Source organism: Microcaecilia unicolor, chromosome 10 (assembly GCF_901765095.1).
Source record: "Microcaecilia unicolor chromosome 10, aMicUni1.1, whole genome shotgun sequence".
NCBI classification, from domain to species: Eukaryota; Metazoa; Chordata; class Amphibia; order Gymnophiona; family Siphonopidae; genus Microcaecilia; species Microcaecilia unicolor.
The window spans coordinates 144,505,763-144,522,241 of record NC_044040.1 but is presented as its reverse complement, the minus strand read 5'-3'; the positions used below and the strand labels follow the sequence as shown (position 1 = coordinate 144,522,241).

Sequence of the window (16,479 nt, the reverse complement as noted above, 5' to 3'; positions counted from 1 at the left end):
GGAGGGATAGAGAAACGGGATAAGACTGAATGGAAGGAGAGAGGCAGTGGACGCACGGACACTAGAGGGACCTGAGCCAACATTGGGGGGGCCTGGGCCCCTGAGGCCCCCCGTGGCTATGCCTCTGTGTGGAATATGTTTCTGGTCAAGGACTTGTAGGGATTCTTTTCATGCTTCACATTCCTCTATCTTTTCTTGAGGCAATGAGGCATCTCAATCATCTGTTTTAATAAAAGCTATCTTAACTAGAGCCTTCCTTGTATGGTGACTGAAGCCACAAACCCCAGTAGGTCATACAGGCTACTGAAGATATAACACTTTGATGAGTATATGGCAATGGTCTCCAAGCTTTTCCATGTAAAGGGCCGCAAAGTGAAGAGGCCACCAAAAGATTTTAGGCTACAAATGTAATTTAAAATACTAATTTTAATTCTACAAGCATATATATCTTTTTAAATCACTTTATTTTAGCTTGTTGACAGTTACAAAAGCCAGCCACAAACGAGTCTGTTTCTGTATTATTATTAATCCTCAGTGCCAAAGAAGAACCGGAAGAAACCTCTAGGATGATCAGAACAAGTTCTAAAGAGTAGAGAATGACATACGACTCCAAACAAGTAAATGGGAACAAACAAACTTTATTCCAAGCACCAAACTTGACCTGACACTGTTCTATGTTTCAACAGAGAACATCCCCTGTGTCGGGGGCCTAAAACAATAAATATATAAATATCAAAACGCTACAGATAAAACATATGCTCAACAATCAAACTAAAAAATGGAGTGGAGGAGTGGCCTAGTGGTTAGGGTGGTGGACTTTGGTCCTGGGGAATTGAGTTCAATTCCCACTTCAAGCACAGGCAGCTCCCTGTGACCCTGCACAAGTCACCTAACCCTCCATAGCCACATTGAGCCCACCATGAGTGGAAAAGCACAGCACACAAATGTAACAAAAATATAATGATTTTCTGTTTTAATGTAGCTAGTTCTTTTGTGCATGGGCACTACTTGGCACAATTTTTTGTAACTTTTTGTTTTTAAACAGCAGATCCACGCAGTTTTTAAATTTAAGTTTTATTTATCAGAGGTAGTCTTTTCATTCACATAAACTCTTTCATTTTACTTATAGAAGAAGGGATATAGTTATCATTACTTTGCCTGCATCATAGCAGACCTTCCTCATATAACACCACATACAAGAGCTTTGTTACTCAGAGGTAGGTCACCTTGATGTGTGTTATGGATAGCAATGTCATTATATCATTGTTTTGTGATTGGTAGTTTATCATTTTTTAGATATACAGTACATTTGTCTTTCTATTGTATATCTAGCACAAGTGGAAATATTGTTTTGTCTTGAGTGTAATGATTACTATATAATACTCATTGTTTTAACATTTTTTTAGTCTGGTTGTTTGGCATATGTTTTATCTGTAGCGTTTTGATGTTTTGTATATTTAGCGCCTTGATACTAAACCACTTTATAGGCACGTTAACATTTTTAACACGCGTTAACCATGTGCACGTGCTGTGTATGCACCTACAATATCCCTATAGGTGCCTACACAGTTAACGCACTCGCTAATTGCAGGCACATTAAAAATGCTAACATGCCTTAGTAAACAGGGCCCTAATTGTTTTAGACCCCTCGATGCAGGCGGTGTTGTCCGCTGAAACATGATCCCATGTCTGGTGAATTTTTGGTGCTTGGAATAAAGTTTGTTTGTTCTCATTTACATGTTTGGAGTTGTGTGGCATCCTTACTGTTTGGAACTTGTTACTATGAATCCTTGCCATCCCACCACATAAGCCCAAAGGAAATAAATTATTTTCATCCTTATTAGTCCTCTAGTAAAAAAATGTACTGGAAGGGGGGGTCTTACAAATGTAGTATCTTGCATTTTGTGTGGAAAAATCCAATATAATAATCAAGGACAAGAACTTGAAACTGTTAAATAAGAATGAAATATGGTCTTAATACTTCACATACCAAAACAGAAAGGAATGTTCACTCACCTGATGGATGCAGCTGTATGGTTTTTACCTGCCATGATTTTCTCTGTTTCTGTATTACTATTAATCTTTCCCATCCCACATGAGCCCAAATGAAAGAAATTGTTTTTATCCTTAATAGTCCTTTGGATATAAAAGGAAAAGAATGTACCAGGGAGATCTTACAAATGTAAGCTCATATTTACACTGGGTTACCTCAGAGTTTTCAGTGGTAGACAATTACAGTTTAGTACAGCAGAGCAAACTAGGATGAGAGTCAATCAGTCCTTCAGACCACTGTTTTCAAAGTGAATTATGTGGGTAAAACGGTGTCTGAAAGTAGGCCACCACGACATGAAAACTTGTAGTCAAGTTGATAGGAGATGCTCTCAGGGCACATTTATGTTTGCTGCTGATGGCATCTTCAAATCTTCATACTTTATACTTCATACACCAAAACAAAAAGCAATGTTTGCTCACCTGATGGATGTGGCCGTTTGGGGCAGAGCTGAGCAGAGGTACATCGTCGGGAGGTTTTGCCACTACTGCAAGTAGAGAAAAGGCCCCATGGAGCTCTGCTGGGCAGTATGTGACTGCGTGGTCACATCGATGTGCATGGGCACGTATGGGGAGTGGTGAGTTGACTGGCATTTGCATGCATGTGTGTATTCGCATGCATGTTTGTCAATGTGACCACATAGGCACATGCAACCCAGTGGAGCTTCACGGGGCCTTTTCTTTGTGCAGAGTAGCGCTTCACGGGGCCTTTTCTCTATGCACAATAGCAGTGGGGGTTGCTGGATATGAGGGTCACAAAAATGGACTATGGTGGCCACGTGTTGGAGACCACTGGTAAATTAACAATCCTTGAGAAAGTCATAATGTACAGTTTTTAGAACACTTGGGAAACTGTTGAGATAACTGTGTGTTATCAGACATCTATGGTCTGGGGTTAGTTCACACCTTTCTGTACAACTACATATCACCTTTAGGACCATAAAGATACTCCTGGGCTTATTAATACCTGTCACCTTTTTGAAAAAGCTGTCCGACTATTTATTTATTTATTTTCTGCTCTATCCATATATCTAGGTGAGGCATAAATATACTTGCATAACAATCAATCAATAAAACATACATTTACATAGATTCAGCACTGTGCCTGTATTATATCCATTTTCACATTTCACTATCTTAACACAGTAACCCCCATATTCTATATAGTGCGTCCGAAGTTGCATGCGAAATCAGCTTTGCGCATGTAACTTAATTATCTTAACAAGCCAATAAGTGCTGATAATTGCCACTTCACAGGCAATTATTGACTCCAATTGGCATTAATTAGAATTTACGCAAAGAACTTAAGACGCAGAACCGAAAAAGGGGTGTGCGCATGGGCGTGGAATGAGCGGGTAATGGGCATTTCTAAAATCTATACATGCTGATATAGAATACTCCCACTCCGTGCCTAACTTAGTTGCCAGTATTTACACCAAGTTTTACTTGGTGTAAATACGTGCCACTAAATTTAGTCATATGGATGGGCACTAGGTGTATTCTATAAACCGTGCCTAACTTAAGGTGTAGTTTATAGAATACACCTAGGTGTATTTTGTTAATGCTGATTTTTGTGATGCCATATATAATATTTAGCCCTAAAAGTGTAAAGCCATACTCCATTGTAGAGATATTATATTGCCAGAGTATCACTAAATGATAACAAGCCCCGCCAGCCAAATAAATGGACTGCCACTGCTCCCCACTGTTTGTTTTTGGCCCTAAGTAGCATGCCAGGACTTCGCATGCAATTCCTGGCATGTTGCTCAGAGCCAGAAACAAGCAGCAGGGAGTGGCGATAGTCCATTTATTTGGCTGGTGGGGCTCAGCCTCCCTGCCAGCAAAGGTATGCCTAGCATGCCTGCATGGGGAAAGGGAGGGCGAGAGGAATGCAGTGCCCCTCTAGTCCACCCCGGTTCCCCCCCCCCCCCCCCCCACAAAAAAAAAAATTGCAGGGTTGGCTATAACCGGAGAGAGATCCTGTTAAAAAGTTTCCAGCACACCACTGGTTCTGAGCATGTGCAGAAGTGCGAGCATCTGCAGTTGAAGCAATGCTGGGCACCATGAGTGGGGCTCAGACAGTGAATCTCTTCAGCTGCCGGTCTTTGGCATCCTCATCAGCAAAAGTATTGGTGGGGGGAGAGAAGAACTGAGAAGAAATGCTTGGCTCCCAGTTCACCCCTGCACCCACCCACCCCCAAATTGGACTTCTGGCTATGTCCCTAATAGATACTGGGACAGAAGAATAAACTGTTAATGAAAAAAAGACTCAGCACAAAAAAAGTGTATTAAAAAGGAGTATATAGTAGGAGCATATGCACTGTTTTACCTTAAATTGTAAAAGTTCTGACAAACAGCAGGTGAGCCAAGCAACCAATGGAAATTCATTGCCCTACCATGAGAGTGAAGCACAGAGAAGAATCACCACATTTCTGCTGTGTCTGGGAAATATGTGAGACCTCTTGCAAGCATTTTTGCAACATTCCATATGAGGAGCCATTTCCTGCCAGCAGGCTGAGCCAGTACACCTGCAGAGAGATACATACCACAGCATGAGAAGATTACACTAAAAGGTGTAATGTAAACACCTGCCCAAGTAGAAAGCACCAAAGCATGTGTAGAGGGCCATGAATTTAAGCTGTGCCCTGGAGGACAGGCCCTATTGCAAAGAGGATCCCAACCTGATAGCAGCAGAGGCTCCAAGTATACATTCTGGCAACATAGTTCCTGAATTGCCACAAGGTCTATCATCCTGTGAACAAACCCAATGATTACCCAGTGTGGCATAGGCTACCATGATGGCTTGCTACTTAAAGCCTAAGGTGATCCTATCCGTGGAGGGAGGTCAGACTTTCTGCTGCAACAGATACCATTGATGTTTCGAGCACTAACATAGCAGCAGGCCTTTGAGTACCTATGTGTGCTCAAAGCCAGCTACATTCCACCACTTAGCTTTGACTGGAAGTTTGCATAGCAGGGGGAAGGATGCTGGAGCCCTGAAGTGCACACAGATACTTAAAGGCCCTGTGTGTGTTTTAGAGAATGAAGGTAGGATGGCAGCAGCAGGGGAAATGGAAGGGAGAGAGATGCTGGATATGGAGGGGGAGGGAAGGAGAGATGTGGAACCCCTGGAGGGGAGGGAAGTAGAAATGCTGAATTCGGTGGTGGAAGGGGAAAGGGAAGATGAGAAGCTGAACGTCTTTGGGGAATGAAATGAGAGATACTGGACTGGACATGGGGGGGGGGGGGGCTAGGGTAGAGAAGAGGCTAGACATCTTGTGGAATAGGGATGGGAAAGTACAGGAAAAACTTTACTGTGCAGTAAGTGCAGTGACAGATATTTTGGAGGAGTCAAATGCATTTCTGCTATGGGCAAAGGTGACAGTAAGTGCACAGAAGCTACAGTCCATGCCCGTTCCCTACCCACTTCCCTCTTCATTCTAGGATAAGCAGTTAGTATATGAATGACTGTGCACTCTCCTGCCAGCGTAGTAACTGTTACTGTGATCGTGTGCTAACAGGTACCATGTGCTAGGTAAAAGGGCTCCTCAGTCAAACAGCCATAAGGACCTCCATCCCTCAATTTTGTGAGATTACAACATGGAATAGGCATTCTCCTTTGGAATCTGATGGATAGCTCTAAGTGACCCAGACTGACCACTGTAAGAGGTAGGATATTGAGCTTGATGGACCCAGCATTGCATTTCTTATGTTCTTATATTCTATCGTTCTCCCACTGACTTTCAATCACTAGTGTTCTTCTGTGCCTGACAGTGTCAGTTGTACACATTCAACCTACCAATTAAAATCTTGAGTAAGTCTAAAATCTGGAAAAGTGCACAATTATTATATGGTCAATTACATTTACATAACATAGCCTCAAAAGAATCACAGGTTGCACAAACAGCAAATAACAAGTCTAAAGAAAGCAAGCTGTGTGAATGCTGTCACTCAAATGTCTCTATACTGGCAATCTGAACTCTGCACACAAACAACATCCAATTAAAATCAAAGGAACAACTAGACTTTGAGTATCAAGCCAGTGCAAGATTTCCAAATCAACTATAGCACAGTGAGGAACAGGCTAATTCTCAAACTCTGAAGAATTTGACTGTGTAACAGAGAGAGGAAATGCTCTAACTCTGAAACTGTGACAGATGTGACAAAGAACAGAGCAGAGAGATGCTGTGAAGGATATTTTCTAATACAAAATCTTGAAGAGGTCTGACTACTGAGAAGGAGTACTCTAGTTCTAAGTAAGGGTATGAATTTGGTTTCTTTGGGTGCCTATAAATTTAAAGTGTGTGAAAATCATTTGCACATGCATACACCTGTGAATTAATGCACGTACAATCGATTACATCCAAAAAATGAACAGGTCAAACAAACATGGAAATATGCCTGAAAATCTGGAAAAATTCCTTTTAAATTAGCATTAACTGAACTTTTTTATGGCTGTGGAAACTGGCTGAAGAGCACTCTAATCCTGGCTGTGATTGGAGGCTGAATGCAAAAAACTGCATTCTTTCACTGGGTGTCTGTGGAAAATAAAATTGTTGACAAAAAAGGAATATACTAATGCAGGGAAGAGGAACCCAAATTACATCTACAAGTTGCAAAGTTCCACATTAGGAGTTACTGCTCAGAAAAAGGATTTAGGTGTCATCTTTGATGATACATTGAAGCCCTCTGTTCAGTGTACTGCAGCGGCTAAGAAAGCAAATAAAATGTTAGGAATTATTAGGAAAGAAATGGAGAACAAAATGAAGACTATTATAATGTTTTTGTATTGCTCCATGATGCAACCTCACTTCAAATATTAGACAAAATTCTATATAAATATGCAGCTGAAAAAAATGAGCACTATATGGCACCTAACAAATTGGCACTGAAATCAGTGCTAAGTGTATTCTATAATCAAGATTAAGCTTAGTTGATATTTCAGCGCCTAAAACTATACGCTTCCATTTACACCAATGAAAATGTGGCCTAAATCCTGATGCGTAGATTTATAGAGACTAGGCCATATTCTGTAACTACTGGTGTAAATTTCAGAATGCCTATGAAATTCCCATTTCCCTACCCATAACCATGCCCCTTTTGCCTGCACATGTTAGAAGTTTGGTGCACATTGTTGCAGAATACGCTTCATGAGTTGTACGCGTAAATTCAAATCAATGACAATTAGGGGCCCTTTTACGAAGGCACATAGGCACCTATATGCATCCAACACATGTCAAATTGGTACTACCGCCCAGCTACCACATGCCCCGAGTGGTAATTCCATTTTTGGTGCGTGCCCAAAACATGCGGTAGAAAATATTTTCTATTTTCTACCATGTGGCACTTACCCGGCGGTAATCGACAGTTGATGTGCGTTGAATGCTTACCACCCGGTTAGCACATGAGACCTTACTGCTAACTCAGTGGGTGGCAATAAGGTGTCAGGCCGAAAATGGATGCGCACTGGTTTTAATTTTGCCGTACGTCCATTTTCTGGCACAAAAAAATGCCTTTTTTCCAGGCACACTGAGGAAATGGACCATCGTGCGTCCAAAACACGCACCTACACCAGCGCAGGCCACTTTTAGGCACATCTTAGTAAAAGGGCCCCTAATCTTGTTAAGTTGTGCTTATTGTTATAGAGTCCATGCTTGCATGCTGTTTATAGAATGCTGCCTAGAGCCATGATCCACACCTAACCTTTAACGTGCTTAAATTAGCTACGGGTCGGACATTTTCTGTAACAGTGTGCTTGGGATGCCTTTGATCCATCCATGCCCCTCCCATGGCCATGCTCCCTTTTCATATGCACACATTAGAATTTACTTGTGCATTTTTATAGATTATGCCTACCAAGGTGTAAATTCTAATTGTTGCCAATTAGTGTCAAAAATTGATTATTAGCACCCAATTATCGGTGCTAATTGGTTTGTTATTCAATTAAATTGCAAGTGGAATTTGGCATGTGTCCAAATTTCTGCACACACTTGTGAGCGCCGTATATAGAATCCAGGGGACTGTGTGCAATTTTCGTCACTGCATCTCAGAAAAGATACAGCAGAATTAGAAAAGGTACAGAGAAGGGCAACAAAAATGAGAAAGAGAATGGAAAAGGCTAAAGAGGCTAGGGCTCTTCAGCTTAGAGAAGAAATGGCTGAGAAGAGCTATGATAGAGGTCTATAAAATACTGAGTGGAGTAAAATGGGTAATTAAGATCTGGAATTCTTTGCCAGAGAATGTGGTAAAAGTGGTTAGCATAGTAGGGTTTAAAAAGGTTTGGACAAGTTCCTAAAAGACCATAAGCTATTAATAAGATGTACTTGGGAAAATCCACTGTTTATTTCTAGGATACGCAGCATAAAATCTGTTTTACTCTTTTGGTATATTGTCAGGTACTTGTGACCTGGATTGGCCACTGTTGGAAACAGGATACTGGGTTTGACAAACTGTCCCAGTATCACAATGCTTATGTTCAAATGCTGAGTGCCAGTGGAGGCTGACTTAGGGGCCAATGCTCAAAGCCAGGTGCAGAAGAGCATAACACAAAGCCCATAATGCAGAAAGGAACATAAAGAAATAGCAAAGCAATCCTAAAAAATATCTTATGCAAATGATGCGCGTGAATAATTGGTGCTAAAAAACCAAAAGCAAGGGGAGGACCATGCCTGGCACATGTGCACTGTTGTGTACATGACCAGATAAACCCAGAAATGCAAGCAACACTTCATCACTGTTCTTTTACGCTTTTAAATATGAGCCTTTCAAAAACTGTTTGCATATTCTGAAATCTCATATTTAAGCTTAGAAAAATAGGTGCTGATTTTGCTTTCACTGTCGGTTTTCCTTGGACTCGCACACATGCTTGGTTCTCATTAGCAGTGTTCAAACTTTCAAAAGAAGAAAAAAAATGCATTGCAATGTGAAAAACTGACAAGAAATCTCCTGAAAACCTTCTATGCTGCCCTTGTGCTAGCGCTAAATTTTTGGCATTATGGGCCATCATTTCCTTCTGGCATTCATTGTGACCTCATTAGCATCCATTTAAATGCATTTCAATACAATTTGTGGCAATGTTTAGCACACATGTCAACGCGTATGCTTGACCCTTTGAGCATTATGTGCATAATAATATGCATGCAAATCAGGTATGAACTGCTTTTTAACGCTGACAATAGTTTTGATCATCAGCCCCTCAGGAAGGAGAAGGAGAATGCTAATCCTGAGTGGCAGTGGGAGCTGTATGCAGAGGAGACAGAGCACTTTAAATATGAGTGTCTATTGATTGTGGCTAAGGAAAGGATGCATTCTAATCCTGAGTAGGTCTGAAGGCCAACTGATGAGATAGGGGGAACACTTTGCTTCAAGTGGAAGTGCCTTAAAGTGGAGAAAAACCCTCAAAAACGTAAAAACCTAAGGCAAACTGCCACAGGTTTAGAGCGGGGTTACTAATAACAAAAGTAACACTCGCCCAGTTCTATCACTGGGTATAAAAAACTCCACAAAACAGAACAACTGGGTGATTTTTCACTCTTACGCTGAACACTAAACTGCCCTTTAAATGAGCATAATTGTTTTGCTTTTAATTATTTTGCTTTAACAAGAACATACTCTTAAATCTGATTCTTAAATGCTAGAAAATCAACTGATAAATTTGCAGCATCAAAAAAATAGAAGCACTTAGCTTAATAGCATGAATAAAACACTCTTGTCTTTATGTTCGACGGGGGCCACCACCGTTTCACCCCGGCATCAAGGCTTCATCAGGAACAGAGCGCTATAACATGATGCTGGAAATCTGAAAAAACATTTTAAGTTAAGAATTAAATTAGGCAGAAAAGAATCAAAAGTAAGCACAAACACAGTCACACTTGGATCCGCTTACAGCTGAACGGAACACCAAAAGATTCAAAATGGCGTCTCAGCATCATCAATAGATCACCTGATATAAATAAGGTCCTCAATTTAATCTGCTGTCACAGTCTGCTGATTGGCTAATAAAAAATATGCCAATCGATTGAACAAATCCTCTGACCTTGAAAATCTGTGAAGTTGACTGCAGAGAGAGTGAGTGTTCTAATCCATGGAGGCTGACTGAGGAGAGAGATGAAGTACTCCATTTCTGAGTGCTTCTGGGGGCTGATAAAAGTGAGAGAAGGAGCACTCTGATTTTTAGTATCTACGGAACTTGATTGTGTAGAGAGGAAAGATTCTATTCCTGAGTGCCTGTGGAAGCTGACAGAAGAGAGGGAGCACTCTTATCTTGAGTGTCTGTGGAGACTGAGGAGGAGAGATTGAACACTCTCTGATCCTGACTGTTTTTGGAGGCTGCCTGAGGAGGGGAGGGCGCTAGTTCTGAGATTTTATGGTAGACTTCACCTACAATGGGAGACTGGAAGGAGCATCTCAGCCATTTGCTTTTGATGGAATGCATCACTGCTCAACTCAAGGACAGCTTTTTATCAGATAAATATGATTGAGACATTCTTCAGGACCATTTGGACTGAATTTAACGGGGACGGAGGAGGGGGGGTTAGGGCTGGGGTTTGGCCACTGGTTGCTTGGGTTGGGTAAGGAGGGTGAGGGGAGACTAGGTGGGGTTGGTGGTCATATTTGGAGTGTCTTGCAGAATCCAAGGGAAACTCTGGTTTGGTTTGACTTTGTGCTTCTTCTGGAGGGGAGGGGTGGGGGAGAATTGGGGGTTGTTTTGTTTTATGGTTCCTGTTAATGGGGTTCTAGGCCATTGAAGGAGGAGGGGGTTGTATGGTTCCTTTGATGACTGCGTTGTATTGTTTGATATTATTGGTTTGAAAATAAAACATGTATTCATACAAAATGAAAAGAGCTGGATATCCAACAGACCCAACCCCCCCCCCCCCCCCCCCCCCATCCTGAGGTGTCGAGACAAGGGAGAGGGGAATATGTGCTCTTTTGCCGTTCCATAAGAATCAGTAATTGCCCTAGAAAGTAGGCATTTATGCTGCGCCTGGAGCAGAAGGGACAGCATCTGGAAAACATATAACCAAGTCAGGATAATCATCATATTATACAATGCAATTTTACCCAGAAGGGACAAAGGATAAACACACCACATCTGCAATTTTTTTTAAGGGTTGAGTTAAGCAGGGGAGCAACATTACATGTATAAAGGGTAGCAAGCTTCCGAGGGAGAACAACTCCCAAGTATTTGATAGAGTACCCCGCTCAGGTCAAAGGAAATGCATCCTTCCAAGCCACAGACTTCTGCAGGTTCAGTGCAAATCCTGAGTAAAACCCAAATTCATCAACAATACTAAGCAATTTAGTTAAGGATGCCAGAGGGCGAGTCAAGGTCAGTAGTATGTCAACGGCATAAGCTAACACTTTAACTTCATTAACCCCATAAATGTCATCATCTTTAAGGATAGTATGTAAAAAGGGCTCAAGATATTTAAAAAATGGGGGAGAGGGGACATCCTTGGCGCGTCCCCCTTTGGATATGGAATGTCTCTGTCCCAACCCCATTAACTAACAAGCACGCGGTGGAATCAGCATAAAGCACTTGCACTGCTTGAAAAAAAAACAGCCTTGTATCCTGACATGGGTCAAAACTTTAAAAAGAAACATCCAGTCAACCTGATCAAATGCTTTAGCTGCGTCGAGACTCACAAGCATATCTGATACTTTGGCTCATTGACAGCAAGACATAGCCATCAAAACCTTATGCATGTTTAGGACTGCCTGCCTTTTACACCTGATGATCTCCAATCAGAGTAGGCAAGAGGGCAGACAGTTGGCTCGCCAGTATGCAGGAAAAACGTTTTATATCTATGTTAAAAAGAGATATGGATCTGTACCATTCAGGGTAGAGATCCAATTTTCCTGGCTTAGGAATTAATGTAATTAATGCCTCATTGACCAGAGGAGGAAAACAGCCCCATTCCAAAGCAGCAGTATAATAAGCCTCCAGAGGGCCACATAAGTGAGGAGCCATTATTTTATAAAATTCTGGGGTATAGCCGTCAGGGCCCAGGGCTGTATAATCGTGGTCCATTCAAATAGCTTTTTGTATTTCCTTAGCTTGTAGAGGGGTATTAAGTTGGATCCGAGCATCTAGCGGAAGGCGCATCATGCCCAAATCCTCCAAATATTCTGCTGGGCCAGTCCTCGCACCCTGTGCAGCATGCATATTCTCAAAATGTTACAAAAAGCATGTTGCAATCTCCCGCTGTTGTGTTACCACATGCCCACCTGGTGTCTGTAGCTGGGAAACAAGGCAGGACCCCTGCAATATTTTTGTGAGCTGTGTAAGCAGCTTTCCAGACCAATTGCCAAAATGGTGGTAATTATATCTCCAATAGGAGAGTATTTTCTTAGTATGTTCATAAATAAAAGAGTTTAATGCTGTTTGGGTAACCAACATAGTTTCTTTAAGGGTCTGGGTTGGTCAGCTGACATAATTACACTTTGTCATTTGATATTTACATTCTAATAACTGTATTGGGCGATATGCTTATTTCAAGCTGCTGTGTAAGCCAAAATATTGCCACAAAGTACTACTTTTGCTGTTTCCCAGAACAAAGCACCCTCCTGCTTATGTTGTGCATTAAAAAGGACATAATCATTCCATTTTTGTATCAAATACCACCAAAATTCAGAGTCTGAATGCAAATATGAGGGGAACCTCCAGCTCTGAGACCTGGCCAGCACTCCTAGTAATTCTACATCTACCCACAGGATTGCATGGTCTGTAATTTCTATAGGCCCAATGGCTGCCCCACTTATCAATGGAAAAAATGGCCTACAGACCAGAAGGTAATCTATTCTAGAAAAAAGTACCTTGCGCCCTGGAAAGATGGGTGTAGTCCCGTTCTGTGGGGTGCAGGGTACACCACGAACCCAAAAGCACCAAGGAGGAGCACAAGTAAGGGAGCACCTTCTCTTTATGTAGCAAGGGAATGGACTTTGAAATGAATTTATCTAAGTGGACATGAAGAACCTGATTGAAATCCCTAGCCAGAAGAAGAGGAACATCTAGTTTGTCCACACTCATACATACAATCTTTTTTTAAAAGGCATGCTCATAAGTATTGGGGACATAGATATCAAACATGTAAAATTCACTTCCCTGCAAAGTTATTTTTAACAGCAAAAATCTACCAAATTCATCTTTAGAAACCAATTCCATCTTACAAGGCAGACCTTTTCTGATCACTACAACACCTGCCTTCTTAGGGGAGGAAGAGGAGTAGAATATATCACCTACCCAACCACTTTTAAGTGTTTGGTGTTCCCGATTTGTTAGTTTAGTTTCCTGGAGACAAGCTATGTCTATTTTCTGTCTCTTCAGGGCCTCCAAAATTTCATTGCACTTTATGAGGGATGTTATGGCAGTAGCATTCCAGGAGGCAATGCGCACATGGTTATCCCCCAGAGTCAAAGTTAGGAGAAAGCCATATAGCAAAAACAGAGTAGCACGCAAGCTACTGGGGTGGACAGCCCTCACCCAAGAAACAGAAAAAGGATCAGAAATCCGAAGCCAACAATAAAGGAATAAAGCTCGTCACATACCGCCTTGCTTCCCACACCCAACTCAACTCAAACCACACAGTACCAGACTTACTATCACAGCAAGTACACAGATGGGAAGAAAAAAAAGAAAAAAAATAAGAGAAAAAAACACCCCCAGCCCCCAACCCGCTCCCTCAATGCCCCCATGAACTATCGTGTTCACTACTCCCAAAGGCAAGGAGAGGTGAAAGACCATGTTTGTGATGCCCACCGGGGCCTCAAACACTACATGGTAAAGTTATATGTCAGCAAAACAATAAGCCCTGTAGCAAAAGTACTTTTGTTAGTGACCGAGTCCATAAAACGGGGAGATCTCAAATTCCATAAACTGGCATGCCAGCACAAGAAGCAATCTTAAGACACAATCTCAAAGTGCAGAACTGTCCAATATAAAATCAAAATTCAGGAAGGTCCCCTATTAAGGCTTATTCCGCAGGCACAGATTCAGCAGTTTTTGCCGGTGAGTCAAATGTCAGCAAACGGCCCTCATGGTAGACCTTCGGCAATGCTGGATATAATAACATGAACTGCAGCTGTTTACCATTTAGTGCAGTGCAAATTGGGGAAAACAGCTTCCCCATTGTGATGGCAACCCAATCTATGCACCTGCTTTATTCTGACTGGTTGCATTTCATACAGCATAGGAAAGGTGCACGCTAGCCAGTCTTCTAGCACATGACTCAAACAGGAGTCCGAGATCGATTCCGGGAAGCCAATAAAGCATAAATTGTCTCTATGTGAGCAGTTCTCCACATCATCAGTCTTAGTGGCCTGGAGTTCAAGCTGTTTGCGGAACGCTGCAACTTCCTTGTCTCGGTGCTGAGCGCCATCTTTCGTATCCAAGACTCTGCATTCAAGCTCTCCCATGCACCACGAGACATTACATATAAGTTGATGCATACTGGTAACCTGTTCAGTTTATCAAATCTAGAAATGAGAGCTTGTACCGCCAGCTCTGCGACCGTGGTATCCGCATGACAGGTGCGAGGTGAGTCTTGATGGCCAGCCATCTTGCCTTCATGCATCTTGCCCCGCTCACGCTCCTTTTGCAAAGATTTTGCTGGCTTAGGTTCGGAGTCTTTTGCCACAAATTTGTCCATATGGTGGTTCCACAATTCAATTTAAACACAGAACACAGTCTTCGCAAACTCAAAACCACAAAGAACACAGCAAAGATAACACAAAGAAATGATCTTTAAATGATGTATCAAAAGTCCAAATTTATTGATAGGTCTATATAAATAATGTAAATCAAAGAGACTCGACACGGCCGTGTTTCAGCCAACCGGCCTACCTCAGGAGTTTTTATGCTCTTTCCTTCAAGGCTGTCACTGGAATGGCTTTTTATGTTATTCTGATTCTTTTCCTCATATTGTCTTGACCTGAGGTGGTTCTGGCCTTTTGGTCTGTGCACCTTTGATGCTCTTCTGCCCCAGTCGAGTTGCAATTTCTACTTTCTGCAAAGGGGAGCTCCACTACAAGCTTCGCAAAGCTAGTCCTGGGGCTGATCCCTTTGGAGCACCGTAGCCAAGCCTCACTCTGCTGTTCCAGTTGCCTTTCTGTGCATTCCTAGCTGTGTTCTTTGTGGTTCCACAATTCAGCCACTCAAAAAGTTCACTTGTGGCCTAGTGGCTAGAGTGTTGGACTTTGGTCCTGGGGAACTGGGTTTGATTCCCACTGGAGACACAGGCAACTCCTTGTGACTCTGGGCAAGTCACTTAACCCTCCATTGCCCCAGGTACAAATAAGTACCTGTATATAATATGTAAGCCGCATTGAACCTGCCATGAGTGGGAAAGCATGGGGTACAAATGTAACAAAAAAAAATAAAATAAAAATTCAGGTCCAAATTCCAGGCATGTTAGTGGGGACCCCAGAGCAGCTCCAGCAAAGCACGTCTGCTGCTCACTGCATCATATGATCTCAGACAGGGAAATTTGTTAAGTATATGCATAGTTTGAGAACAAGGAGTCAGTTTAACAGAAAGTGGTGTGTTTGTGAGTGCTGTGTTGTATATGTGTCATGCAATGTGTGCAGGTTGCAAGAATGCTGCTTTCATACATTTGCTCAGTGAAGGATAAAGAGGAATGTGACTGTAACCAGGGTGTGGTGGAGCTATGATTTTGATTTTTGACTTGATTAGTCACCTTTTCAAGCCTAAGCTCTAAGCAAGTTATATTAGAAGGAGTAGGCATTTCCTCACTCTCAGAGTGCTTACTGTCTGTACCTGAAGCATCAGGAAGGTGATGTGACTAGCTCCTTCATTTTCACTCCCAGTCCTCATGGGCTGCTAAGGGGCTAGGTTTTCAGGATATTCCTATTGAATATCCATGCAAGAGATTTGCATATGTACTACTGCCATTGTATTCAAATCTCTATCATGCATATTCATTAGGGATATGAAAACCTGGCTCATTGGCAGCCCCTGAGGGCTGGGAGTGAGGACCAAGGGAGTTCCTATGGTTATACGGAACCTCAGTGGAAGAAGCAGGATTTCAATTTTTGTCTTTCTGTGTCACAGCCCAATGCTCTAACTACTCAGCCACTCTTCTTTCATAATACTGCTTAAACCTTAACACTGAAGGTTTGGATGCTGGCAAGGAAGGGACTTTATTTGGATGCTACCCCAATTCTAAAAAAAAATGTGCTTGTTGTGATTGGAGCAAGGTGTGGTTTGTAGATATCTGTGCCCATATCCTGAAGTGGATGCTAATAGAGCGCTGTTCTAGTCCTGACACTTTGCATGCTATCACTGGGCAGCAATCACGGGCACCCTACTCCTGACAGTATGGTATCAGAGTGTGACTGCACCTTGATCGGAATGGGAAGGGGAGTCACACAGATTCTTAAGTGAGCAATTTCAATTTTTCTGGATTCCTT

General features: G+C 42.1%; 1 protein-coding gene across 5 annotated transcripts in view; it reads left to right on the top strand.

Annotated features, from left to right (window-relative positions):
* NGEF (neuronal guanine nucleotide exchange factor) overlaps positions 1-16,479 on the top strand; it is a 360,617-nt gene that overhangs the window by 131,424 nt on the left and 212,714 nt on the right. The window contains exon 1 of one of the 5 annotated variants that reach the window (XM_030216013.1): positions 16,370-16,449. The exons of the other annotated variants lie outside the window; for them this stretch is intronic. Coding sequence (XP_030071873.1) covers positions 16,388-16,449 — 62 coding nt within the window. The 5' untranslated portion in view covers positions 16,370-16,387. Of the gene's footprint in view, positions 1-16,369; positions 16,450-16,479 lie in introns of those variants that run through there. 5 annotated transcript variants of the gene reach the window in all.